The sequence below is a fragment of the Netta rufina genome, assembly GCF_964035555.1.
Source record: "Netta rufina genome assembly, chromosome: 1".
NCBI classification, from domain to species: Eukaryota; Metazoa; Chordata; class Aves; order Anseriformes; family Anatidae; genus Netta; species Netta rufina.
The window spans coordinates 204,015,662-204,042,778 of record NC_140123.1 but is presented as its reverse complement, the minus strand read 5'-3'; the positions used below and the strand labels follow the sequence as shown (position 1 = coordinate 204,042,778).

The 27,117-nt window shown below is 46.2% G+C and overlaps 1 protein-coding gene across 1 annotated transcript in view; it reads left to right on the top strand.

Annotated features, from left to right (window-relative positions):
* Positions 1-27,117, top strand: part of PLXNA4 (plexin A4) — a gene marked incomplete at its 3' end in the record, with an annotated part of 399,326 nt that overhangs the window by 242,003 nt on the left and 130,206 nt on the right. Inside the window, exon 5 of the mRNA XM_084283189.1 lies at positions 16,835-16,935. Coding sequence (XP_084139315.1) covers positions 16,835-16,935 — 101 coding nt within the window. The remainder of the gene's footprint in view (positions 1-16,834; positions 16,936-27,117) is intronic.

Below are 27,117 nucleotides of genomic sequence, written 5' to 3'. Positions count from 1 at the left end.
TCATGAAGACACAGCAAAGAACTTCAAAACAGAGAACAGTGATACACTGTCGTGGTTTAACCCAGCTGGCAGCTAAATACCACACAGCCGTTCGCTCACCCTCCCCCCTCCCTCTCTGGGACGGGGGAGAGAAATGGAAAGTGAAGCCCGTGAGTTGAGATAAAGACAGTTTAATAAGACAGGAAAATAATAATAACAAAATAATAATAACAATAATAGCAATAATGTTACAATGGTGATAATAGGAAAGTAATAATAATATGTAGAAACAAGTGATGCACAATGCAATTGCTCACCACCCGCTGACCGATGCCCAGCTTAACCCCGAGCCGTCCGGCCCCCTACCCCCGGCTAGCCACCCCTATATATTGTTTAGCATGACGTCAGATGGTATGGAATACCCCTTTGGCTAGTTTGGGTCACCTGTCCTGGGTCTGTCCCCTCCCAGCTCTTACTGCACCCCCAGCCTGCCTGTTGGCAGGACAGAGCAAAAGGCTGAGATGTCCTTGGCTTGGTATAAGCACTGCTCTGCAACAACTAAAACATTGGGGTGTTATCAGCACTCTTCTCATCTTAAGCCAAAACACAGCATTCCACCAGCTACTAGGAAGCAAATTAATTCTGTTCTAACTGAAACCAGGACATACACTCTCCATTTCCCACAATCAGAGGCTCAGGAGGCAAGGATGGACTCCTTGCCCTTCATATAAGCTATCCACTGCTGCAGTCTTCATTTCCTTGTCTGTTTATTTTCTTGATCAACTTTCTATATGGAAATTGTTTTATTCTCTTCTTGATGTTGCCTATAAACATGGAAACCCCCAGGGGAGCTGGGGAGTGGTGCACACAGACTTCTCCTTTAGCCTCTCCAGGTTGTCAGTGGATAAAACCAGAGCTATTAGGCTGCACAGCGAGTTTGATAAACCCACCTCTTTTATGTGACCCGATCTCCTATCCCTCCCAGCATCTTCCCACGGATGTGCTATTAAACCCTGCCCCTGAAACAGCCAGGCATTTTTAATGGACAGGAGTAGGTCACTTGTCCCAGTGGCAACTGCGCCTTATTAGCTCGGTGTTTTCTCTTGCACTCTGTCCCTGGAAGAATAAATTCTCCTCAGTTCACAGCAATGCCAGCGTGGACCTTCAGAAATGGGACTGCTTTGCAGTGTGACTGTGGTTAGCATTTCCCCGAGCTCAAGATCCCGCAGACAAGATGAGCTTGTGGTTGCTTGCAGCACAAGCCTGGCCATGAAGACTTGAGTTTCCTCGCTGCACAAAGAAGCAGGGATTGCAGTGGGCTGGGGAAAGCAAAATAGAAAAGGTAAACATGAAAAACAGTTCATTAAGGGTGGAAATGCACTCTGGTCTTCCTTTCCCAGTCCATTGTCTGTAGGTTTTGTCCTGAGCTTATCAACAGCTGGCAGCTAGAGGAACTAAAGGATGCTTGGGGAATTTAGCTTTATTTATCAGGCTGGGGATTGCTCTAACTACCAGTAGATGTTGTTTTAATTTCCCTCCCTTTGCTGGATAGTTCGAAGAACATCTCTCAATCTCACCTTTCCTTCTGCTTGCCTTATGAATTCATGAAGGGAGAGAATTAATCATGCTCACTCCCCATTTTTGCCACTGAGAAGGTGAAGCTATCTTGGCTTCTGTAACAGAGGCAATGCTTTCCCAAACGGGTGCAGAATAGCTGTTGCTGCACATAGATCTCTAATGCTTCTCCTAATCTTCTGTTTATTAATGGTTGTGAAAAATATATGTTTATCCAAGGGATGATCTGTTGTATAAGGCTCTTCTGTCTCAGACCCTTCATCCTTCAATGCTTCGGGTCTGAGTTCCTGCTCACATCCTACTGCTGCACCTCTCCTGGTTAAACCACCAAACCACCACCACAGGTATTTTAAGCACTACATCTGATCCTTTAATTCCTTTCTGAAGAAAGGTTTCTTTGAAATAACTATATATATACATTTATTTATTTATATATTTTTTCCTCCATCACCAGCTCAGCATTTCTAAGTTCAGGAGTACAATCTGCAAATTACTGGAAGTTTTCGACTCTCTCTTTGGTGCACGGAGCCTAATAACAGCTCCTTGTGCAGTGTCAGCTCTCTATGAGTTGAATTCAGTGAACCAGCCTCTTCTGATACAATTTTCTCCCATTGGTCCTTCCTCATCCAGCCCCGACCACGACCAGTTCTGCATCTCAGTCCTTGCAGTGGGCATTGGCAGGGACTCTGCAGGCTCTGGGCAGGAGATGGGTTCCCCAGGGTAATGAATAAGGTGGTTATTTATTTTCCCCCTCAAGCTTTTGTTCTAAACATAACATCCATTAGCATATTCAAGAAAAGGTAGAAAAAATAATTTCAGAACCTAAAGTTTTATCCTGACTTTAAATTAAAACAAAACATAACAAAAACATATTAACCCAAAAGTTTGGAAGAAATCTTAACTAAGAGGTCTTGACTGTAGTTCTTCAGATTATAAACAGGTCTCTAGGTAGTAAAGGATATGGAAATACCTAACACAATTATATACCTGACTTTTGTAGGGTGATTGAGCCTTTTCTGAAACATCTGGCTCACTCAACAACAGAAATAGCAGACAGAGAGGGATATATATAGTAGGTTTTATCAAGACTGTCAATTCCTAATTAATTATTTTATACAAATTGAACATCTAAGTCATTCTTTAATCTTGGTTATTTCGCCAAAATGGTTTCTTACTTAGCCTTTATTCCTAAAAAGCACCCCTGGGCATTTGCTGCCTAACTGCATGGTGGTGGGGTAGCTGGTGGCCTTTAGCTCTGCTTTTTGCTGTGTCTAGCTCATCATTCAACGCATAAACCTTCTGATAAATGGCGATGTCAACAAAAAGGTTAATATTTTTTAAAAGCTAGATAGATCTCTATTATCTGCCATTTTGTGGCAGTCAGGCAGTCATATTAGGAGGAGTTTGCCAGTTTCTAGGTTGACTAATTGGTCTCCATGCTATCCTTTTCAAGAAGAGCCATGCATCAAATTCTGCTTGACAAATTGTGCAAATACTAAAAAGAATCGCAAACAAACTCCAGGAAACAGAGAAGGTAATGCTGAAGTATGGCTTAATTCTCTGTTAACAATGGAATTTTATTGAGATCTGACCAGTAAATTATACCTATTCATAGGAAAATTAATTCTTCAGATTCTTTTATGACAAGATTAAGATTTCTGTAGAAAACAGACAGAGTTTGGGGGGAGGATGTTGAGTCAATTTAATTTTGATTCAAAATGAAAAGTTTTTGATGAATTTTAATGGGATACTCTGATTTCAAATTCAGGAAATTATCAGAAGTCAAATAGTAAGAATCATCAGTGATAGTGTCAATGGCACTACAGCCAATTTAAATACAGAAAGCCTTTCTCTAATTGCATGTATGAGAGAGTTTGGGATTCTTGTTAGATGAGAAATTAGTAAAAATGGCATTGCAAAATTTGCAATAACACAAAGAAATGCAATAGAAAGAATAAAAAAAGAAAGGAAAGGAAGCAACGTAAAAAATGTCCTGGGGATCATGAATCCTTTGGCTTTTATTATCTTTCAGGTCTTTCAGTGTAGTAGCTGGGAGAACAGGTGAGACCCCCTCCTGTGCTGTTCTTTTCATTAACGCACACCGCATGGGCAGTGCCAGATGTGACTCAGTTTTGGTTGTACAAACTTAATCCGTGGCAGGTGACCAGCAATGAAATTCTGCGAGATCCGTCCTCTCTTCAACACTGTGTTGCTGTATTCCTTTTTGCACTCCCCTTGGTTTATAAATATCACTGATAGGAATTCAATTAGTTAATCTCGGCTTGGCAAATCCCACTTGCACCACTAATTAATGTCCTCATCTTTCCCAGCATTGCCAGTAGCACAAATGCTCTAGATCTGCAATGCACCACAAAACAGCAGAAAATCCAGACTCGTGCACAATCACTCGATGGTGTCGGAATGGCCATTTTGCTCAGAATTATCTTAAAAACCCGTGTTGTCAAGAGTTTGCAAAAGCTCGAATGTAAAAGCTCAAGAAAAAATAACTTATGTAGGAAAGGGGACCCTGACACAGCAAACTAATTGCTGGAACATTCATGCATCAGCAGAAAACAAACCACATTTACGGTGATTATAAACTTCATCTCCACTGTCTGTGGGGCTAATCTGGAAGTGGCAATTCCTCCTTGTCTGGCAGATATGGCAATTACAGTAGCAGTCCCATTATAGGCCTGGCCATTGGGTCAGGCAACTTATCTTCCAAAATCTAAATCCTGATGGAGAAAATGTAGTTTAAAGCTGAGCGAGACGAAACCCATCTGCAATAGTAATAATAATAGTAATAATTAAAAAAAGTTTACATTTCACATCAGGTCTGTGTGCCTAGCTAAGCTCTTTTCAGCACAGGCTGACAATTATTGTTGAAACTATTTGGCAACTACTTATAAATTCATAGAATTGAGAGCCAAAAGAGACCAGCGTGACTGTCTAATGTCATCTGCATAACTCAGGTCACAGAACCCCTCAGGGAGATGTCTGCTCTGAGCCCCAGCTCAGCAGTGCTGCCTATCTTTTAGGAAAACAAACCGGCTGAGCTAAATGTTTCCAGGGATTCAGCACACGCCTTTCTAAACATCACCATTAGTGCCAGGCGATCCCCTGGTCCCAGAGCTTCACAGCAGCCTTGTGAGACTCAGGTAGGCTCTAACCTTCATTATGCAAGTGGAAAAAATTCATCACACCTCCTGTACAGTCACACAAGGCTTCCTTTATAAATGATGGAGGAAAATGGTCCTGGGTGATGTTCCTGTCCCTTCCAGAGGCACTCTGGCTGGGTGTAGTGGATCCTGGAGATTGATATGGGTCCCTGGGCAGGGAAGGACCTGAGCTGTGCTCCTGCCTGGCTGGGATTCCCTCCTTCACAAACTGTTTCTGCCTCCAGAGGTATAAATGAGGTCTCCAAACAGGGAGAGGTGTTTGGAGATGCTGATTCAGGAGCAATGGCTGAGGTAAGAAATAAAAAGAGCGCAAAACATCGCTTTTCCTTCACCCCTCTCAGGACAGGTACCTATAAAATCTGTCCTGTGGACAAAGAAAAGGAACAAGGACATGAGCTCTTGAATTGTTCTAAAACCCGAGCCAAAAAGGTGGCTATTACTGACCAAGTTAGAGCAGGAGACATAAAGCTCCCCTCAGATAAAATCCCAGGGAACTGGAAGGAAAATCTCCTCCTCACCTATAATTTTGGTGAGATTTGAAGCTGATCCTCAGCCGTCCTCCGGTTTTATTACAAGTCCCTAATTTCCTGCTCTCCATAAATGCTGTGAAAACCACTCTCCTGATCGTGCAGGTGAAGGTTTTTCTCGATGCCTGCCGTTTTGGGGCAGGGATGGCTGTTTTTAAAAGAAGCAGGCTGTAATGCACAGGAAGCAGAGGTGATGCTGCTCCTCCAGGACGTACATTGCTGCTGCCATGGGCAGGCAGGTAAGAGATGGACAGACAGCTATTACAGCTGGGCAAAAGGCTGAGAAAAGCTGTAGTTTGAGTTTTACGGTTTGATGGTGTTAAATGAAATCTGGGAAATAAAAAAAAATGTTTTTTTTCTTTTTTTTTTTTTTTTCCCCATGGCCCCTTTCTGTACAAAATAAACCTGCCTGTGCTTGCACATGCTGTCAGCTGGGATTTTGTGTGTCCTTATGCAACAGGTGGTTAACTCTTTTGTAAACTATTTAAGGTATTTAGAAATATTTAGAAAGAGTAGGTAGGTTGATTTAATAAAGCTAGCATCACTTCTCATGCCCATAAAGGTCTGTGTTGGGCCTTGGGGCAGTGACTTCAGTGCTGTGCCTGATTTTCTTCTCATCCCTGGTTCTTTTTGCTCCCTGTTTCCTTCCTGAATAAATCTGAGGTCCCCAGGTGAATAACTGTCCTTGTGCATGTTTGAATGACCTGAAGAAAAGGAAGAGCAGAGGGGTGCAATGGGGACACCACAGATCTTGCTGCCAGGGTGGGGGAGCCAGATGCCCCGAGCTCTCTGGGTTCTTGCGCACACCACCAGCATTGCAAGAGACACTTGTGCAGAGCCCATCTGCTCCTCCTGAAACCTTTTAACCAGGTCTCAGCTGCATCCCAGGGTAAAAATAAATAAAATGTGGCTTCGGAGGCTGCCTGGCCGGAGGTGCTGGAGCTACCCTGGGAGCAGCGGGGGCATCGCTGTCCCAGCTGCACAGCACGGTTTGTGTTTCAGAGCAGCAACCCGTGGGGCCGACCCTGCTCCTTGCTCCTGTTTCTTTCCCCTTGTATTGTGTGCTGGTCTGGGCCTCCCTTCTTCTTTATGGATAGGGACAAAAGGGTTGTTTTGAGGTTTATTTTCTTTTTTTCCTTTCCGTGGAGTGGTGTGCACGGTGAAATGCACCCGAGCAAATTCCCTGGTTCAAATCAGATTGCATGCTTTTGTAAGGGATGTCTGCGAGGGGGGCAGGTGTAACAGGAGACCTGGAGACCTCAGGGCTTTGATCTTGGGTGCAGAGGGCTCCTTTAAGATGCTTCAGTGCATTAATTCCGCTCCTTTTCAAGATGCCAGCTCGGAAACCACCTGGATGGAGCTGGCAGAGGCTTTGCAGGTCCCTTGGGGCTCCCTGCTTTATGCCCGGGCCAGCTGGCAGCCTTCACCCCGCAGTCATCCAACTCCATCACCCCACAGACCTCGTCCTTGCCCCCCCTGGGCAGCGCCTTTTGTGAGGTCAGAGCCTGGCAGCTGGGAGCTGCAATGGGATCTCGCCTCTTCCTATGGTACCAAAGTGATACCAGGGGGAGTTGAAGGCCTTAAATCAGATTTTAGTTAATTATTGTCGGGGGCGAAAGTTCTGTCTCTCTACAGATCCTCATGGCAGCTGTCTTACCCCCAAAATGTGGGTTCTGTGTATGGCTTTCCACGTGAAGGAAGGTGCAGTGGGACTCTCAGTTTCTGCTTTGGTAGGAGAAAAATCATTAAAAAATTACAGGAGCGTCAAGGAAGGAGAAACTGGTTGGACAAATGAAGCACCTCGCATGTTGCGGCAGAAGCTCAGGGATTCATACAAAGGCCTGAACTGAGATTCATCACCAGGAGGCAGGAGAAAGGATGAACCATGCACGCTTTGGGATGCTAGCAGAGCCAGTTGTATTAGTGCTGCTGTAATACTGCGGTGCCTATAGTCACAACACAGCCACAATTTTGGGGTCATCTCAGCCTCAGGAACTACGTCTCCTAACAGCCCTTTTAGTTTGAGTGCTCTGGTTGATCTTATCTAACTTTGGGGTCTTCTCTTCGCCCTACATCAAATGTCCTGGGGATGATATTCATGATGCAGGTGCATCAGTGAGATCCTTGCTTTAGTGACATGGTGGTTAGAAGAGAGAGTATTAAGCATTAAAGTCCCTGGATAAGTTTGAAGCTTCTCATGCTTACTCCTGAACTGTGCCAGATGGCCACTGGGTAGTGTAATTTTAGGAAAAGTAAGAGATTTTTTCATTCTTCAAGGAGTTAGAGGATACATTCTTTAAGGAAATAATGAAATTGCATTGTGTGGATGCCCTGTCTTTGCCTTTCCACATGGTGACTGAGACATCACCACAGCCTGTTCCCATTAAAAAAAAAAAAAAAAAAGAAGCTAAAAATAGGAAAAAGACATCTCTAAAATGGTTTAATACTTGGCAGCTCTCAAAGAGCCTGAGGGTTTTCCCAGTAGTATTCTCCTGGGATCAATATCGAGCCCAAAGCTTTTGAAAATGTTCACGAAAGAGAATGAAGTTGGTGCTAAATCCCATGTATAAAATATTCAGTGGTGCAACAATTAGCTCAGCATTAATGATGATGAGGACAGAGCAGTTCAGTGACTTTGGCTCCTTCAAACAAAACAAATGGAAACTTCTCTGTCTCGTAAGAAGGAATGGAGGTCAGGCTGGAAAGTGGGAGGTGTGTCCTAGAAAGCAATGACTGAGATGGATGAGTGGGGCAATTCCCTGGAAATTTGCAGAGTTTTTCCTAGCCCATAGCAGAAACAGGTTGGCACCATCCTTGGAGGAGTGGTCAGCTCTGGGGTCTCCTTTTGTAAAAAAGCCCCAAGAGATAGCAAAGGGAGTACCAAAGAAATTATTTTTTAATTTAATTTTTAAGATTGAAGCTCAATCTTAATTTATTAGAAGGCAGACTGAGGAATGAGTAAATTAATGTATCGAAGTACCTTCACCTGGTGAAAACAGCAGGCTAAAAGGGCTCATCAAGCTAGAGAAGAGAAACGGAATAAGACTCGGCGATTGGAAGCCAAAGCCTGCTGAATTCACGTGAAAAGCAAGGCATGCACAATCTGTTTATGGTGTGAGTGATTAACCACTGGAACAAACTGCCCGTGAAATGGAGGATTCTCCATTTCTTGGTATCCTCACGTCATAATGGGAGGTCTTTCTAGGCAACATGTTTTAGCTGAAACCATATTATCTGGTTCAGTACAAGGGTAGGTGGGTGAAATTTACTGGCCTGTGGTATACAGGAGGCGAGAACCGATGATCTAATGGTCCCTTCTGACCTTAAATGCTATGCATTTATACGATCCCTGAACCAAATGTCCTTGAACCTTCATTTTATGGCAGGATGAATGCCTGAGAAAGCTGGGAAAACACATGTAATGCTTGCAGCACTAGGTTATGCAGTTAACCCAGTGAAATATGGGGCTGGGATGGGGCAACACGCATTGCACTCAGTAGGAATTTTACATCTAAAGCCCTTCTTGAGCTAAAATCCTGCAGAGAAGGAGCTAGGTTTTTAGAGGAACTTCTTTTTGCTTATTCCGCACTGAAACAAACAGCAGAGCCATATGAAGGCAAGTAGATATGGCCTAAAATAGTTGGCCCCGTCTCTGCCAGGCGGTTGCCTTTTTGGCAGCGCTAATTGCCACCCAAACCCTAAAAGTACACCGAGCTCCCGCAGGCGTCGGCTGAGCAGTGAGCTCTGCCTGGTTTCCTCTCACTTAATAAACTGAGACATGCGTTTAAGGACCCGGGAACAGCCTGTTTCACATTTCTCCCTGGATCTTGGATAACTCTTGGCTGCAGCACTCATTAAAGCTATCGGTGCTGAGCGCTCCATGGAGGCAGAGGTATTATAATAACTTCGGGAAGTCCCAAATCTGTCCCTCAAGCTAGGCTAGCATGTGCTTGCTGCAGCTCAGGGTGAACTGAGCTGGTTATCATGGCTCAGATTTTGTGTTTTGGGTTTGCAAATTAACTGTCGCGGCCTCGTAGCTCTTCAGCTGGTGTTATCACCTCTGTTGGTGCTGCCTATGGCAGGCTGAGCTGTGTCAGCTGAGATTTGATGGCACGCTGTGAAGCATTGCTTAAAAATGGGCAGGGAGCAGTGATGGGAAGAGAGTGGTTGAAGGGGGGTATGTGTGAGGGTGTCTGGAAATAAAACAAGTGCCCCTTTCCATGGCCAGAAGCGCCTCTGAGGAGTGGCATGAGCCTCAGCACTGCTCTGTGCTCACACATCTAAAATCTATAGATGCACACACCTTTAGGAGTTACCCGAGGTTCACTGAGCCAGTGACAAAGCAGTCTTAATCAAGGTTTAAATGTTTTGTTTTCCTTTGCCTTTGGTCGAGTGCCTCAAGCTGAGAGGTGGCACCCTGCTAAAGGCAGTAGCTTAATTGCTTTTGATGATGTGGATAAGGGAGAGAGATGGAGAAAGCTGTAAGGAGGTGACCTAGACCACTGGGTGGCCCTCTTTTATGTTCTAAATTTGGGTTAAAAGAGTAAATAAATGGTTAAAAGAGAAACTCATTATGGATGATCAGAGGTATGGAATGGTTTCCACATCAGAAGTGGAAGGAGCAGGAACTCTTCAGCCTGGGGAGTTAGGAGTAGGGGTGAATGGTAGAATTTGGTGAAATTATGAATGGCCGAAGGGGATGGATAGGAAGTGACTGTTCACCGCCTCTTCACATAAGGTATTGAAGGGCATGAATTTAAATTGGTAAAAATCAGGTCCTGAACAAACTAAAGGATGGGACTCCTTCAAGCAGTGGGTTCTGGACCTTCCAGAGCAAGCTGTGGATGCAAAAGTGAATGTGATTTCAAGGTAAACTGGAAAATTAAAGATCTGTTTGGGTTATGGGATAGAGACACATGATGTTCAGAAGTTCCCCTGAAGGAAACTAGCCAAAAGCTGTGCAATTGCCGGGGACATATCAAATATACTCACTCTATTCTGATTTTTTCCTTAGCGCCATAAGGCCATGGCTGAAGACAAGGAACTGGGGTATGTGGACTGTTGATGCCAACATGTACAGCTGTTTTTAGGTGCTATTATTGGAGATTTTAAGTCAGACCACAAGTGATGAAAGGGAAATTTTTCAAAGTGTCTGTCTGCCATGCTCTCTGTAGCTGACAGTGCTTGCAGGGGTAATTTAACCCTAGAGTTGTTGGATATCCCCAGTAGGAAGGGACCCACAGGGATCATCAAATCCAACTGGTCCAGCACAAGAGAATTAAAGTCCATCCCATATGAGGGAATTAGATCAACACCGCCAATCCTTCATGAACCATGTCCCACTGAGGTAGAGGATGGGAACATCTGTAAAGATGTTGGAAGAAGGTGACCTGGAAAGTAGTCAGGACCATTAGAAATAACTATAACTATTTCCCCGTGTGTTGTAACTGCTCACACCTCTACCAGGAGCTTTCGAATGATGGTGGACTTTGTGAAAGTCCATTGCAGTGACATAAATCCCATTCTGGGTCCCAATTATATCTATATATAGTCTTTATAGAGCCTGGGTAACAACCTAGCCCTTGCTCAGCAGGCTTGTTTCGGTAACCACACAGGCACTGGCTCTCATTAAGCCCAAGCTGGCTCTGTATTAATTACGACATGAGGCTCTATTTTGAAGACTTTTAGCCAAACCTCATTTGTTTTACAGTTTACAGACATAAACACTCAACTGTGGGATAAAGGAAACAAGACAGGGGGGATCTGAAGCTACTTGGACCTGGTTTGCAGGGTGGGCAGGAAGGTGCTGGCTTCATCATGCTTGGGTGAAATCCCCTGACACCCCTTCGACACCTCCGAGCTGTTATTCTTACAAGGGGCAAGGATTCCTATAAAATTTCCTGCCTTGTGGGGAGAGTATATCAGCATGCTGATGGAGCGGGTGGTTGCTATCCCAGCTGGGGAAATATTTGGTATTATTGGGAAGGAAGAACGAGAGTGAAGATAGAGAAATGCTGTGTGAGATATAATACTGAAACATGGACTTGTGCTCTTGAATTTCCATGTTTCTGGCCATATTGTACCAGGATGGCGTGTCCTTAGCTTCTTCTCAAGCACTGATGCTTTTGGAAGGAGTGTCATTGAGGCATGGGGGACTGCCTTGCACAAGGGTCACTACAGGGTGTGGGCTGAGCACCTCCCTTCTAATAATTAAAGAAAATGTATTTTGCACTTCGACTGGTTATTCTGGTGCTGTAACTGGGAAGAGGGGAGACCTCAACATGTTTGCAGAGTTAAGAAGATCAAAGAAACTGCAGAAATTTAAGCATGCCATTGATGGGGGATTCACCTCACTCAGCGTTCACCCTATATGTTGTAAATGTCTCCATCTGAGCTGGCTGTCAGGGTCCTGCTAAGGGAAGCTTAGGGAAGAAAATTTCACTGCAATCGCCAGTTTTCCCCAAATCCTTCGGTGTCTCCTCCTGTTGCTTTATCTCCGTCTGTGTGAGTGGCCTGTGGATGTGGTTGGGGTCTTGCTCTGGGAACACAGATGGGAATTCTCTCACCAAAGACGTGCAGGAGAACCCGAGGGAGAGAAGGGAGAGGAGGAGGAGCAGCACAAACACAGATGTAGGTAGGAAGCCCTTTGTGACCAAGCATATTTGGACAGGTAATTTACCCTGCCACACAGGGGGACATTGACCCCCAGTTTAATTATTGTGTCATTTGTCCTTGACAGCTACTGCTGCTTCCAATTAACTCTCCTTAATTAAAGCCTCCAGTTTTCCAAGTGTGTAAGCATGGATTTACTGGGAAGAGTGCTGCAATGAAGACGAAGAGCTTGGGGGTGTCTGATGAGAAATGACATTGCCTGTCCCAGCGGGGCTGGCAAGTTATTTACTCATCACGCCGGAGTGGCAGGCTGGAATCAAACTCAGATCCTCGCCTCTATCCCCACAGGAGCATCTCCTCTCCCACTGCTTGTGCAGACATCCACATGCACAATATCCTATTTCTTACCAGTCTAAGCCCTGCTTCAGCTCCTTGAGCTTTTCTTTTCTCCGTGTCCCTGCTTTTTGCTGAGTTTGCAGATCTGTTGGTTGAGGCACAGGAGTTGGAACAACCTAGAGGAACTCAAGGTCCCTTTGTCCATAATTCAGGCCAAATTAAAATTGGCATCTTGGCACACCCCACAGGTGACCAAATATCCTCAATAAATCTGTTAAGGATGCAGAATCTGGACCCACCAGTGGTCTCTTAGGTGTTTTTTTTTTTTTTTTTTTTTTGTCTTGCTCTATTTAATAAACTGTGTTATCATGAATAATCTGTTCAAGGCTTTGAAATCAAATAAGCTCCTCTCTTAATCTTGCAGCAGTTTCTCAGGGCTGAGTCTTGAAAGATAGCAGCATTCACCAAACCCACATAGCTTGACAGTCACTGCTCAATGTTTTGGAAATGTATCTTTTGACTGTTGGGAAGGAAATTGGCTACTTAAGATGCCTTTTTGTACATTTAAATTAACTTAGTCCATCAGACTGAATAACTCCCGCTGCTGTATTAACATCCAATTATAACAGCAGAGATTGAGCAATGATTCACGTTTTGACCAGAATGTTGGCAGTTTAAGGAGGAAAAAAAAAAAAGTAATGTATATTGAAATAAAAAAAAAAAAGTCAAAAATGGGAGCCAGAAAATTATGACTGAGCACATAGCAGGAGCTTTTGTGAATATATAATGGCAGAAGCGGGAGCCAAATTTCTAACAGGATTAACTGTTACTGTCTATCAGATCCAAAACCTCAATCACATTGTTTTAGATGACTTTCTGAAACTCATTCATGCTGGGAATAGAGGGTGAAAGTAAGGCTGGGAGCTGCAAAAGCTGCTGTTTGGAATTTGAGCCGGATCAGAGGTGAGGATGGCCCTGGTGTTGTGTGAAAAGCCTCCGAGCCATATCTAGCAGGTGAGCTGTACGCTGTACGGCAGTTTGCAGGTTTGCCAGATTTTTTTGAGATGTCCTTGGGAGCCAGAAACGCGCGCACGATTTCTTTGGGGACTTGTGAATGAATGTGTTGACGAAGTGAAATATCCCTTCAGACCCTGCTGCAGCGAAGGCAGCTGGACGTGCTCGCTGCTTTCCTGCTGCCCTTGAGAAGGACATCAGCTTCATTTACCACTTGTCTGACCCTGCCTCTGGGATCGCATCTCACTGCAGATAGCTGCAAGGAGGGGACAGTTTAGATGCTCCCCAGCGTGCTATGGACAAAGCCTTGGAAGCACAGCCAGCTCCTAGATGTCCACCAGCTGTGTGAACAGGGATCGTCAGGACCTTTATCTTAATTTCTTCATGTTCCAAAGAGCCCAAAGTCTAAATAGTTTGTACTTAATAACTTAGTATTCGATAATTAGCTAACACCCACTCTTCCTGCATGAGCTTGCTCAGATGCCTTAGACCCACATCTGCAACGCATTTAGGTAACACCTACTTCAGCTGCATGAGACCTCACTTTCAGCTGTGGCTCTCGTGGATAAAACAGGGATATGTGCCACATCTCCGTGGGCTGTAAGCCCTTGGAGCAACAGCAGCCTCTTCTTACATCTGTATTTTGCTCTAGCAAAGTGAGGCCAAATTATCAGTTAAGCTGTGACCACTGCAGGAATGCAAATGGCTCTAACCTGGCTCATTGTGCCCCAAAATGAAGGGCGTTTTGCTTTCGTTAATCCTCCGTCTGCTGAGAGCTGGTTATATTTGCTGCAAAATGTTGAATCAAATTTCTACCCTGATGAAAGATCGGAGGTAGGGAGCCCCCCTGAGGGTAAGAAATCACCTTGAGAAGTTTGTTGGGCTTTCTAAGGGTGGGAAATGAGTGGAGGGAGTAATCACCGTCTGGTTTACAATGGAGATTTCAGCCTTCAGTGCTGTCTGGTCCCTTCATCGTTATGAATAATGGCAAAGAACTGCAATGGGGAGGTAGCATGGACTTTTCTTTTTCAGATATTTTAGGGGCAGCATAAAAAGCTGACTGCTCTCGGGAGGCATGGTCAGTTCTCAAAACTTTCAGCTTGGAAAGCCGAGCTGAATTAATTACAGCTTATGTTCCAAAGGAAAATAAGACCTCTGATGTGCCTTATTTGCTTGATGTTCTTTTTCCTTTCAGCTGACGACCCCTAGGTGGCTTTCCTTTCAGTTGCAGCTCCTTTTGTTTTTTTGTAGTTGCTTCCTTTATTAATTAGAAGGTCTGACACTTCCAGCCCAAGACATTTATCAGCGTGGTACAATTTTAATTAATCTCACAATAAAGCTACTTGAGGTGAACTTAGAAAAGGTCTCATATAGCAGGAATAACATGCAGAAATGTGGATGGTGACACAGGACACTTACTACACTGGCTTGACAAGATTTGGGATGTGGCTGGGTGTAAGCTCACACTGCATCGCTGTGCTCTCTGGTACATAAACAGAAGCAAGATGTGTTCCTGCACAACCTACTAACTATATCCTATCGAAAAAGAATACACTAAATACACTGAAAAGAAAACATTCCTGCAAAGATGGAGATCTGGGCTCCCAGTAGGTTCCTCCTGCCTCCAAGAGGAGCTTAGATATCCTTTGATGACTAATTAAATAATAACAATAATAAAACCTACAGAGACAGATTTTAACTTTTCTTTTTTTTGTAGCAATTTGCAAAGAAATTGCAAATTTCAGTCCTCCAGGACTTCTTTATTGTTCACATGTCATAGTCGCAAGTGGGTTTTGACTCAGAATATTCAAACCTGACATCATTACATTCTAGAACAGTGCCTGTTCTGAACTTATTAACCAAAGCTCACTTTTCTAAGGCAGATGTAAACTAGCTCAGAAGCTCAGGTTCAGAAATATTATTTACAGCTAATACGGATAAACCCAGCAGTACCATATGTTAGAGTGGGGGTAGTTTGGGTAGGAACTCTGTAGTCATTACCAACTGTGTTCACAATTTTCTAATTAAAAGGTGGAGATTACACAATTGATTGTATCTGGATTAAGGAAGGGCAGATTTACAGCCTTCTAAAATGGAATTATCTGCTTCCTCTTCAAGTACTCTGATGTTCGCAGGGCAGATATGTTCAACTGGATGTGATCAAGGAAAAATAATTCACAAGACATTTTTCCTGGGTGGAAATAGGGGAAAAAAAATAGGAAAAGACCTACATAAAAATAATATGATCTCCCCCCCCTTGTTATGTTCTTGTCAAAGCTGTAAGCCTTTTTGAAAGCTGGACTGCAATATAAGACAGACTTTGGGGTTCAATATAAGTCTAATTGGGCGAAATCCTGGCGCACACAAAAGTTTATATTTGATGAAGTGCTGATTCCTTCTTGACATGAAGTCTTGACCTAAAGGGAGATGGAACAATTGCATTCACGGCCAAGTCATCTTGCCTTTGAAACTTCTTGATACTTGGAGGAGTTGGAATGAGTCGATACCTGTTCTGATTTTCCCATTTTCATTGCTGTGGTCTGTTTTGATTATGTTCTTATGCTCATGGCTGTAGATTCAATTTGAGAAGGGTGTTTTGGTAGGTTTTACTTGACATTCTCCCTTTGTCCTTAAAAGCTTTCAGCATCCACAGTTGATTTCTTTGGGTGACTTGACATAGGCAGTGGTGCGGTGGTAAATAAACCCCATCGTATTTCTGTCTCAAGTTTGCTAAAGCTATTGCCACCTGCTAGAAGTAAAAATACAGATTTTCAGCATTTGCACATAGACTATCTACTACCATGTGGGGTGTCTGTGTAGTGGTTAGGAAGCCAATTTCTGATACAAACAGACAAGGTCTTCATAAATAGATGGAATTTTGCTCGTGATTCCTTTTTCTTCCTTTCCCTTACCCCCCTTGTATATAGAGAGAGAGCCTGTTCTTGTTTTGTTTGCAGATACAATCAGAATGAATTTTAATCTTCACTGTACAGTTCAAATTCTCTTGAATGAGTAAAAAAATTGTCACTCGGATCCAGGTGTATTCCCTTGTCATCTGTCACGAGTAACTGTTCTGCAGTTTATAGTTGGCAGTTCTCAGCGGTGTTTCATCAGGATAATACCACACTATATCATCTGAAGGAATAAACTCTCCCCGCTGACACGAGCCAGGATGAAGGCACTGGCAATTGACTGTGTATTATGGGAGCTCTCTGAGGCTTATTCAATGGAAAAGAGGCTATCAGGTCACTGGGCCCAAATTGTGTGTTTGGCTTCAGAAGAAGTAAGGGGCTTAGGAAACCGAATAGGAATCAAAAAGCTCTGGTCCGTTAGAGGGGAGGTCAGGCTCTTCTGTCTTTGAAATCTCCGACTGAAATGCTTTAATTAAGAAGAAAGAAAGAAAAAAAAAATAAAGAACAAGGCAAAATGCATTATTTTGGCAGTGGGTGGGTGTTTCAGGTCCATTTCTGACTGCAAAGTCAGGGTGACAGCAAGCTCATTCCCTGACACCAGGGCAAGAAGATGGGGAGGCTTGGCACCTCTTCCAAGCCGTTCAGGTCATTGCAGATCCCCACGAAAAGCCTGACAGGTTTTTGTCCCTTCTCCTTGCAGCTCACCCGGGTGCCCGTGGAGTCGTGCAGCCAGTACGAGACCTGCAGCGAGTGCCTGGGCTCGGGAGACCCCCACTGTGGATGGTGTGTGCTTCACAATACGTAAGTACCTGCTGTGATAACACCTGGCAGAGTCCAAAAATGTCTCTTAGGTGAGCCTAGGAGTCATGCAGGCAGCTCCAGCAAGGTTTCTAGGGCTTGCTGGGGTGACTTTGTTTAACCAAGAGGCGTTTTTTTGGCTGAAAATGAAAGAGGAGGGTGATAGAAGAGACTGGTCTCCTTAACCACCAGATCTATATTCTGCTGGCTGCAGGAGGAATACCTGTCGCCCTGATGTGCTTTGAAAAAAAAAAAAACCTCCAGCAGCTCCCTCTGGGTGCCAAAGACCTTCTCATTTCCAATGATTATGGAAGTTTGACCCTAGATTACAGCCAGATTCAGAGACTTGTCTCAACACCTTCAATTTTCCACTGCAAGCCTGAACCTCTCTTCTCTCACATTTGTCATGATCCCTATTGGTCTTGGAGGGGAATCAGGTCCCTGTAAGCACCAAGGATCTGATCCAAGTTAGATTTCAGGGGGATGTTCTAGCCTGAAACCTCACTGTGGGATGAAGCTGACCCTGAAATTGAGCATTTGTCTTCTGTGGGTCATCTCAGCTGGGCTGGCACTGCTCGTTTGGCTTACCCAGCTGTGATTTTGAGCAGTTATTTGTATCCACATCCCTGGGCTTCTGTTGAACAGACCAAGAAAGGACCTGGTTTCACCATTTCCCTGCTCTACAGCACTCCCTTGCAAGGAGCACCACATCCAAGTGTCCCCAGGATTGGGAGATTTGCTCTTTGGCTTTGTTTTCTGCAGGCTTTTTTTTTAATGATGCTGTTGATCTCCAAGTCCCCTCTCGGCAGCCTTCCCTGCCAGTGATCTCCTGCTGCAGGGAGCCCTCTGCCAGAGCCGTGGAGAGGGAGGTGTCAGCTTGGCTGAGCTCCTGGCCATGAGTGGCAGGGTGGCCTCGTTTGCCAAGAACCTCTCAGCAGAGACAGTGGCTGGAAAGGGTGTTGGATCTGTCTCACCACACGGCTCCAGCCCAGCGTGGCTCTGCAGGGTGCTGTCACTTCAAGTCTCGGCGCCCTTGGCAGTGACGGGTGGTTATTCTGCTGGACCCTGCTACTTCAGTTGTGTCTTCTCCTCCCCGAACCCTTCCTGCTGCATTGCAAAGTCTACCTGTGGAGACAGAGATCCAGTTGGAGACCCTCTTTGCTACCCCTCCTTTCTGGAACAGGAACCCGTACCATATCCCAACCTTCTCCAGAAGCTCTTTAGCCTGTATAGCCCTCAACCAAAGCCATGTCAGTCTGCTTAATTTAAGATCAAACCTAGATGTCCTGAATCAAAACTTGACTCTGGCTTTGGAATAATTCAAAAGATCCTTGGCAAACCAGTCCTGAATTGTGGTCTTCTAAGTATGAACCCATGCAGCTTTCACCCATATAGCCCTGCTCGCCTGAGGATGTTTTTATTTGAAATACAGCTCTGTAACATGTTTCTGTCTCATCTTAGCTTGCATCCATCCTGTAGAGCACTGCGTGTTTTGCTGTCAATAGAGGGGAAGCACAGCATGGATGCAAGCATGAATTTGGGCATTGATTGCACTGGAGTAATGCTAGATATTTCATCTCCTGCTGGCCAGGGTCACTGGCAACAAGGAATCAATACACCCAGCAATAAATCCCCTAAAGGAGAGGAAAGGGGCAGAGACAACTGCAGATTGCCCAGCAGCTCAGCCTAAAAGAGTGACAGAAATGTGGCTGGTGACAAGTGAGGGTGGCAACCCGAGACCATTAGACCAAGAGACCCACATGCAAATTTGGTCCTTCAAGTTGAAATTTGACAGCAGGGTCCCCACATCCTCCTCCCTCTGGTCACTTAACCTTTGTTTCCTGATCTGTAAAATATAGTGTGGCACGGGTTTCTGGTGCAGCCTCATGTGTTCCTCTCTGGGCCTCAGTTTCTTCATCCTTCCAGCCCTGGAAGCAGAGGAGGATGCAATTCAGCAGTGTTTGGCCATGCAGGACATTCAGGGTAACAGTACCATAATACCAAGGCCATTGTTAACTTTTTTTTGTACATCAAAATCCCAGCCATTTCCTCAAATGTGATGCATTGTCAGCAACTGTACAAGGATTTCTGGGGAAATCTGCCATAAATATTTCCCCTTGGAAGGTGCTGACCCTTTTCTTTTCCCTCCCAGGAAGAATTTCAGGGCATGGCTGAATCCAGCCACGCTGATGTAGGAGCTGGTTTTTGGCAGGGTTGGAGGAGGCAGATGGGCTGTCCAAGTCCTGGGGTAAAGCAGGGCTGGAAAACAGACCTGTAGCCAAAGTCATCCCTTTCCCACACCCTTCTCTCCCAGTACAAACCACCACTGGAGCGCTGGGAAATGAGCGAAAGCTGTAGGATGGGTGCAGCTTCTCTCTTTTTTTTCTCTTTCATATGGGCCACACTTACTTTGGGGTTCACACTTTGGGGACTGCTCCCCAGACCCTGATTTCCAAGCACATGGGGGGCCTGGGGACGCCTGGGGACAGCTCCTCACCCAGCATCTCACGGTGGAGCGGGGCTGTCTGCGCGCAGGGCGGCGTGCCAGGGCTGGGGAATCGATTTCCACGGCTCCTCTGTCCTAACCTTACACTGAGAAACTCGAGTCTGCTGAGAGAGAAAGAGGCAGACAGACCCACAGACGGCTTCAGGAGAAAAGAGGGGGGAGGACATTGATTGCCTTCTGCCCCGAGACGAGGAGAGCCAATATAGAGCAGGTCACCGGAGCTCTTCGTTGCCGTATCTCCAGTCCCCATCTTGTCCCTCCCTCCCCTTCCCTGCTGTAGCTCAGCTCCCCTCCTGGGCTCTGTTCGGTCTTCTTTAGGCGGCAATGAATCATTTAGGTGGTGCAAATTGAAATCGTGGTGCTTGGATCTGCAGGGGAGGGCGAGGGGCCAGGGTGGGAGCTGGGGGGAGCAGTGGGGGAATGAGGCTGAAAAGCGAGTCGCTGGCACCGAGGCACGCGGTGCCTGCTCGCAAGGTCACAGCAATGTCACCAGCCCAAACGGGGGGCTGCAGAGAGGGACAAGAGCAGAGCAAAGTCTTCTCTAAGCCTGGAATAAATCACAGCTCCTCGTGTCGTGCTGGGCGCAGCTGTGCCCGAAGATGCCATCCAATATCTGCCCCCTGTGAGTTTCTTGTGTCTCCATCCCTATTTAAACCTCTGTCCTCCTTTGACTCTTTCCCCTATAGCATGGAGAAGGACAGGGAGTGGGGAAGCTCTTTGCCCCTAAGTGGGACAAATCTCCTCCTGGGGACCTCATTATCCCTGCCTGACCCACCACCAGCTCCAGAGAAGATGTGCAAGCTCCAGTCCACATGCACGTGGTGACCACACACCTTTTCAGCCCTGCATGATTCCTCTGGGTTGTCTTTAAAACCCCAGCTGCCCCCCCAAAAATGGATATTTGGGACAGAAGAGCAGCAGCATCCCCAGAGGGAGAAGTAACATATATAAAACTTTCATGAAAGTAACATATATAAAACTTTTATAAAAAGCTTTAACAGTTTGTTAACTGTCCCTCCTTCTGTTCTGGGATCTGCCCCTGCTGCTATGGGGGCTCTTTGGCCAGCAGATCATTAGCTGCAAACTGAGAGAAAAATGGTCCCAATTTCAGGGAGGGTTTACGATGTTGTGCAAAAAATTTTTGTTTTATCTTGAAGAGGAATAATTATTTTTTTAATAAGAAATGTTCTAGAAAGCCATTTTAGAAGGGGCTGATACAGCTTAGTATTTGGAGAATGATTCGTTAAGACCTCAGCCATTCTTGTTTTGGAATTTTATTCCAGGTTTTAGTAAAATGGTTAAAAATTCAGAATAAAGAGAACCCAAGAACTTCACTGAGGGACCTGAGCTGGCTCCATTGGTTTTGCCCCCCAGCTTCACCGCGTTTTCCAGGAGACTCCCTGCTCCTAAACTATGGGAATAGGATGCAGGAAGCTCCTGTAGCTGTCCTCACCCCATGAGAGAAGGGATGACAGAGGGCCCTAATACACGGGCTGTGCCAGCTGCTTTTCTGGATCCCGTTGGTGAGCTCTGGGTTGGCTGAGGGATGACCAAAACCCATTAAGCTGAGCTGACCACAATTTAACTGGATAACTGCAGCAAAGGGGGTGGAATTCATGAGACACCAGAGAAGCCAGATGAGGGTTTTTTGGATTCCCCCAAAAAAGGAGAACCACATTTAGAAGGGCTTTATGCTGTCACCTGGCAACCCTGGTGTCCGACCACTTGCCCTCCACATCCCCTGTTGTCCTACGTCGTAGCTGCAGGATGCTTCTGTACCCAGAAATTACAATTACAATGGGTATGGAAGAAAATGGCACTTAAACAAGTTGTTTTCTAGGGAATGAGAGATCGGCACAGAGGAGGAGGGAGGTTTGTAATCCCTCCTCAGACTTGCTGCCAGACTGGGGGGGGGAAAAAAAAAGAAAAAATAAGTGTTACAAAGTGCAGCTCCCACTGTCTTGTCTCAGCAGGTAACCCGATGCAATGCTGCTTGCAGAGGCTCATTGATCGTCCCTGGCTTTAACTTTCTTGGTCAAAGTCTTCTGAATCACTAGAGAGTCTCGGGTAACCCAAGCTGCCTACAGATGCTGCAATAAGACCTTTTCTTGAAGGGTCTTTTTCTTGCTTGACTTTCTGCCGTCTGAAAGACTGTGTCTGTCTTTCAGGCTGAGGTTGTTTTTTTGTTTTTTCTTTTTCCCCTTCACCTCCTCTTTTTTTCCTTCCCAGCCTTTCCCTCCACTTCTGCAGGGGAGGGAGGATGTCTCAAATGCTGCTTGAGGAAGCTGGGAAGGGCAGCACGGATAGGACCCAACAGGGCAGAAGGGTGGAATATCTCACCCAGTGCCAACATGAGATCTAATAAATAGTGACGAAAATATGATTTTCTGATTCCCGCAGAAGCTAGTGGCCCTATAGACCTTCAGCTTCCACTGTAAGGAACCAGGTCCTCAGCCATGCTCTTCGTGCTGTTTTGTGCCAAGGTGCAAGCTAGAGTCCTTTCAGAAAGGACAATTTTTAAGCATTTTGCATTTGTCTAGCACAATCAGTAAATCCTGGCAATTATGGCTGAGACCTTTGCTTATAATAAAAGCTTTCCATGTCCTTTCCCGTCTCAGCATCATCTTGTCCTAGGCCAACCCTAAGTGTCTTCAGAGACATGGGAGACAAAGGTACACACCAATTGTCCCAGTCTTCCTAAAAATTTGCTCAATCACGTGAAGAACAAATGGATTTCAACTCAAATCCTGCATTGCCTTGGCAACTTGTAGCCAGCTGGGCTGATCCTCCCCATCTGAGGGATGCTCAGAGCTGTTGCAGTCACTGTGTGCACTACCCCTGTGTGTCCGCGATACCTGGGGGACATTTCTCACTGGGATGGGAGAGAGCCCAGCACCTCTTGTTAACACATGATGGGGAGAAATAATTGCAGGAAATGTGGAATATTTCATTTTGTTTCAGTCTCCAATCAGTCCATCGGCAGTGTCAGCAGAGGTCCAAGGAGTCCAAGTATCCATCAGTGGTGGCAAAGGCAGGAGGGACCCAGCTGTCAGGGTGCCTGGTCTCCAAACGGGGCTTGGTTTGGCCCTTCCCCGCTCACAGACGGTGCTCAGACAGCAGCACCCACGGCCTGTGAGCCTCTCCACCTGATAGCAGGGGAAAGTGGAGTCATCTTCCCCCAATTGGCCTTGGCACGGAGTGATTCCCACTCCTTCCCAGGTAGTTATCGAAACCGGAGACGGCATTTCAGCCCCTGCGCCGAGGGGAGCGCACGGCAGGGGGGCTCCGGGGAGGGACAGTGACCCATTAAGCTTTCTGCATTGAGCCCGGGTAATCTTTAATCTGTCTGCTGTGCTATAGCTAAAAGTACCCATCTTTTCACACCTGGGCATTGCCTGTCCTTTATTGCGGAGGAAATAGCCCCGAATGTGACAGCTCTGCAATGGCCCTTTGAAATGAGATCAGGGCTCTTAGTCCGGAGAGCAAGACGAAATCCTGGGGATGGGGAGCAAGCCTATTGATGGTGATAAGTCCTCCAGGGGAACAGCAGCTCCTGGGAATCCCATTTCACCACAGATGGGTGATGAACAAACCAAACCATCCCTGTACCTTTGTGCAGATCAACCAGACCCGGCGACCTAACCCATCTCCGTGCCTGCAGTCCCTGTATCCAGCAGGGCAAGTGTCCTTCCATCCCCGAGGTGCCATCCTGTGCCTTTTGGGAGCACTTTGGATGCTCTGGTCTACAAAGCAGAGCCGTGCCCTTCACAGGTTGATTATCTCAGTGGCCGCGCATGCCTCAGGCAACTCAAGGCCAGCACTGGGCAGTGCGGACTGCAAGACGCAGGCGTGTGGTAAATGTGTTTTGATAACAACCTTCCTCCTTGATTAGCTTATTTTGCTAGAGGGCAGCAGGGAGGGGTGGGAAGATAATTAGTTTGTGCACCCGGGTTCCAGCAGAAGCTTTCTGCCCTGTGAGTTAGGTGCCCTACTTGGGATTTGGCTGCACCGCAGAAATATTAGTGCTTGGGTTCGGCACTGCAGAAAAAATCAGCCTTTGCACAGAGAGATCTCTCAGGTTTCTTCTTCTCTGGTATGAAATGCAGCCACACGGTCTGTCAGGGGCTAGGAGGGACGTCTCACGTGCCAGGACAAGCAATGAGAAAGGGATAAGGGATAAGCAACGTAAGGACTTAAGCCGGGTGCCTAAACACAGGTGTATGGAGAACGCACAAGCAGACTTTAAAATATAGCTGGTTTTATTTACATGAGCAACTTGATTCAGTCACTCATCCATGCTGTCTGCTGCAACTGGAATAACCCAGGGTGCCTGAGATATTCACCTAGGGCTGGCAAATACCCTACTGGAGATCCATCCATTTCCTCTGGTGGATATGATGGGGACCAAATGGAATCCTGAGGACATCTCAAGGGACATTAGACCCTTGTGAGTGGGCAGCAAAACAGAGCCAAATCCCAGCTCAGTGTCATCTCCTCGTGTATTCTGAACGCGGCCAGGAGACGTTGGTCTGGGTTTTGCCACCTGAACCAGTCCTCCCATGAATTTTAAATTCCTCCAGGGTCCTAATTTGCAATACAGCAGGGCTAGGGCTTCCCACTAGGTTGTGCCATGCTCTGGCGTGGACTTGGTGAGTGATGTGGTGTATGTCTGGCTTGAGAAACTCAGTCTGTTCATAGGGAATTGCTTTTTCTTGCTGTCAGATGCTCCCTGGTGCCTCTGCAGCCCGTGATCCGCCAATGAGGGAAAATGGCACGGCCAAATGTGTTGTCCCCAGCGTGGGCCATGTCTGCCTTCCACCGCTTCTTCTGTGACATTTCATCAGCCTCGACCTGTGACAGGTCTCAGAAGGAAACAGGGTGGAGGGAGGCAGGCGTCGGGAAGTTCTCCTTGCTGAAGAAAAGGACAGAAAACTTTTAAAATATCTCTTTATCTGGACTTACGTTCTCCATGAGTCTGCGCACAAACACTCCTGCTCAAAAATGCTCTCCATCATCTGTTGCACACTCCCACATTCAGAGACCTGCCACCAAATTTCCTCTTTCTCTCCTACTGGCATACATATCCCCAGCCCCTAATTTTCCCTGTTTCTCCTACACCCCTCTGCACTCATTCTGGCAAGCAGAAATGAGATTTTTCTGCATTGTGGTCCTAGAAATGGAAGCCAGTTGTGTGAGGCTGAAGGTGACAATCTCATCTTGCCTTTGGGGTTTTGTTTAGGTGGGAAGATTTTCCTTGCTTTGCTGTGAGCATAATCTCTTCTTCTTTTCCCCAAGAACACATTTATTTCTTTTGTTTGGTGAGTGGAGCTGAGCAAATCATCACCCTCCCTTCTTGAGCATCTGGTCTTCCATCACTTTCCACCTTTTCCTGCTCTTCAGCAGCATTTGAAGAGTATTGTCAAGATCAGGGATCATCAACCAGGACAGCCACAGATGTTTTAACACTTACACCTATCTACTATGAATTACACAAGCCCTGTCTCTGGCCTGGTGGGATGATGTAGATGTCTCCCTCGTGTATAACACATCATTCACATCAAATGTCCTGCACGTGAACCTTGCTACTCCTCCCCATAGCTGTGGGTACCACTGTGCTGCAGGTCTCTGCGGGGCTCAGCAGCACAGGTCAGCCACCGAGAAGAGCAGGGGAGAAAAACACATTGACATGGCTGTGGTTGTGTGACAGATCTGGAAATGGAACAACATTTCTTGCCTTTCGTTCCAATGCCTGGGAGATTGGACCAAATTAATTTCTTCCAGAGGAAATGGAAACAAAACCCTGACACAGGCTCAACCCTGATGCAGAGCTGGACAATGTGACTGGGTGCAGGGAGCCAGGAGATTCAAAGCAAACATATTTTCCTCCCATCCATCTTTATTTCACACTGAGAAATCATAGAATAACAATCACAGAATGGTTTGGGTTGGAAGAGACCTTAAAGATCATCTAATTCCAACCTCCCACCTGACCACGTTGCCCAAAGCCCCATCCAACCTGGCCTTGAACCTCCCAGGGATGGGGCATCCACAGCTTCTGTGGGCAGGAACAGACACACGGGCTGTGAATTTCCTCTGCAACTGGCCGTGGGCTTCTCTACATGCAGGAGGAACATGGGGCATCTCCTCTGGGTAGGTCCTGTAATGCAGCTTGCACCAACCCCTAGTAATGAAGAAGAGGGCAGGTTTCTGCTTTTTTTTCCCCACTGATTGCTTTCCTGATTAGGAGATTGTATCAGATACCTTGCATGATTTTGAACCAGTTGCTTAGGAGGGGGTTTCTTTCTCCTCCTGCTAGGTTTCTTGCATTTTCTGAGCTCATTCGCTGTAACCCAGAGGCGTTTATGGGAGTGGGGTGAACAGCCTTCTGGAAGTGCTGGTTTCTCTCACTGGCTGTTAGGAAAACCTAAATAACCACATCAAAAAAAATGTCTCGTTTTTAATGACTCACCCTTAATTTCCATGTGCTTGAGCATCTCATCTGTAAGAGAGGAATAGGAGCTCTTTTTGCCCTTGCAGGAGGCTTTAAAGCACCTTGGCTATGAATGCAGTTTGCAGAAGTCCTGCAGGGAGCTGGACTTGGTGACGGCAGGCTCCCAGCCAGGGCTGGCTATCAAGCACAACCGTATTAATTTTATCTCACAAGTGGACGAGTAAATTTGTGGTTTGTTTAATTAAAGCAGAAAGGAGCAGCAGCAGACGTGCCCAGGTGCTTCAACCATCGAACCTGCTCAAATCACCCTGTGCCCTTGCCTGGCTGTTAGAGCAGAGGTGGCACAAGAAGGGTTAAGGCAGGACAGAGAGGGATGGAGTAAAACCCTGCTTCTCCATCCCATATCTCATTCCCGATGCCCTCTGCCCCTCTCACCCCAGGCAGAAGAGGAGATCTACATTTTAATTGAGATGCATGAAGAAAATAATCGCAATCTAGCTCACCCATGCCTGGGAGGCTTCTCCCTTGTTAGCTCAGCGCAGATGCTGAGCGCAGGTCTGGAGGCTGGAGGGTGTTTGTTATGTGGCTGATTCTCTCCTTATTTCAGCCCTGCTCCATTCCAGGGTCCAGGGAGGAGGGCAGAGAGCAGGAGGTGGCAGGAAAAAGTAGAGCAGAAAATGCCAGGACCTCGTTTAGATCTTTTCCCCCTGCTTGCAAGTAGCAGTGTCCTGCAAATCCCAGCCACGCCATGCACCAAGCATAGGCACTGCAGGGCTTGGCACTGCCCCTTGAGGTTGGGATCCCCTGGGAATGGGGTCTTTGAGGGCAGCTGACCCCAGGAATGGTAAAGAAGCCGAGATGCTTCAGATGTCTGCAGTGCAACCTGGCCTGCAGGGGTGGTGGAGAAGGGAAAGGAGTCTTTAGTTTCTTGCTTGTATTAATGTTGTCCCACTCCAGTTGCTCAGGCTGAGGAAAACCACAGGAAAAACAGGTTCCTTTTGCTTCGTTGCAGGTCAGGAAGGAGGTGTAAGTAGTCTGTACTTGTGTCCTGTCCTGATAACAGCTTCTTAGGCATAGTTAGGGCATGCTGCTCTGGATCCTGCCCTCTCCATGTTGGCAGCATTTCACTCCCTGGTGTTTTTTGATCAGACAACACTAGCTGGACCTCAATGTTTTCCTCACCTTAGACTCTCAGAAGAGACCAAGACCTTCCCCAGGAAGAGTCATG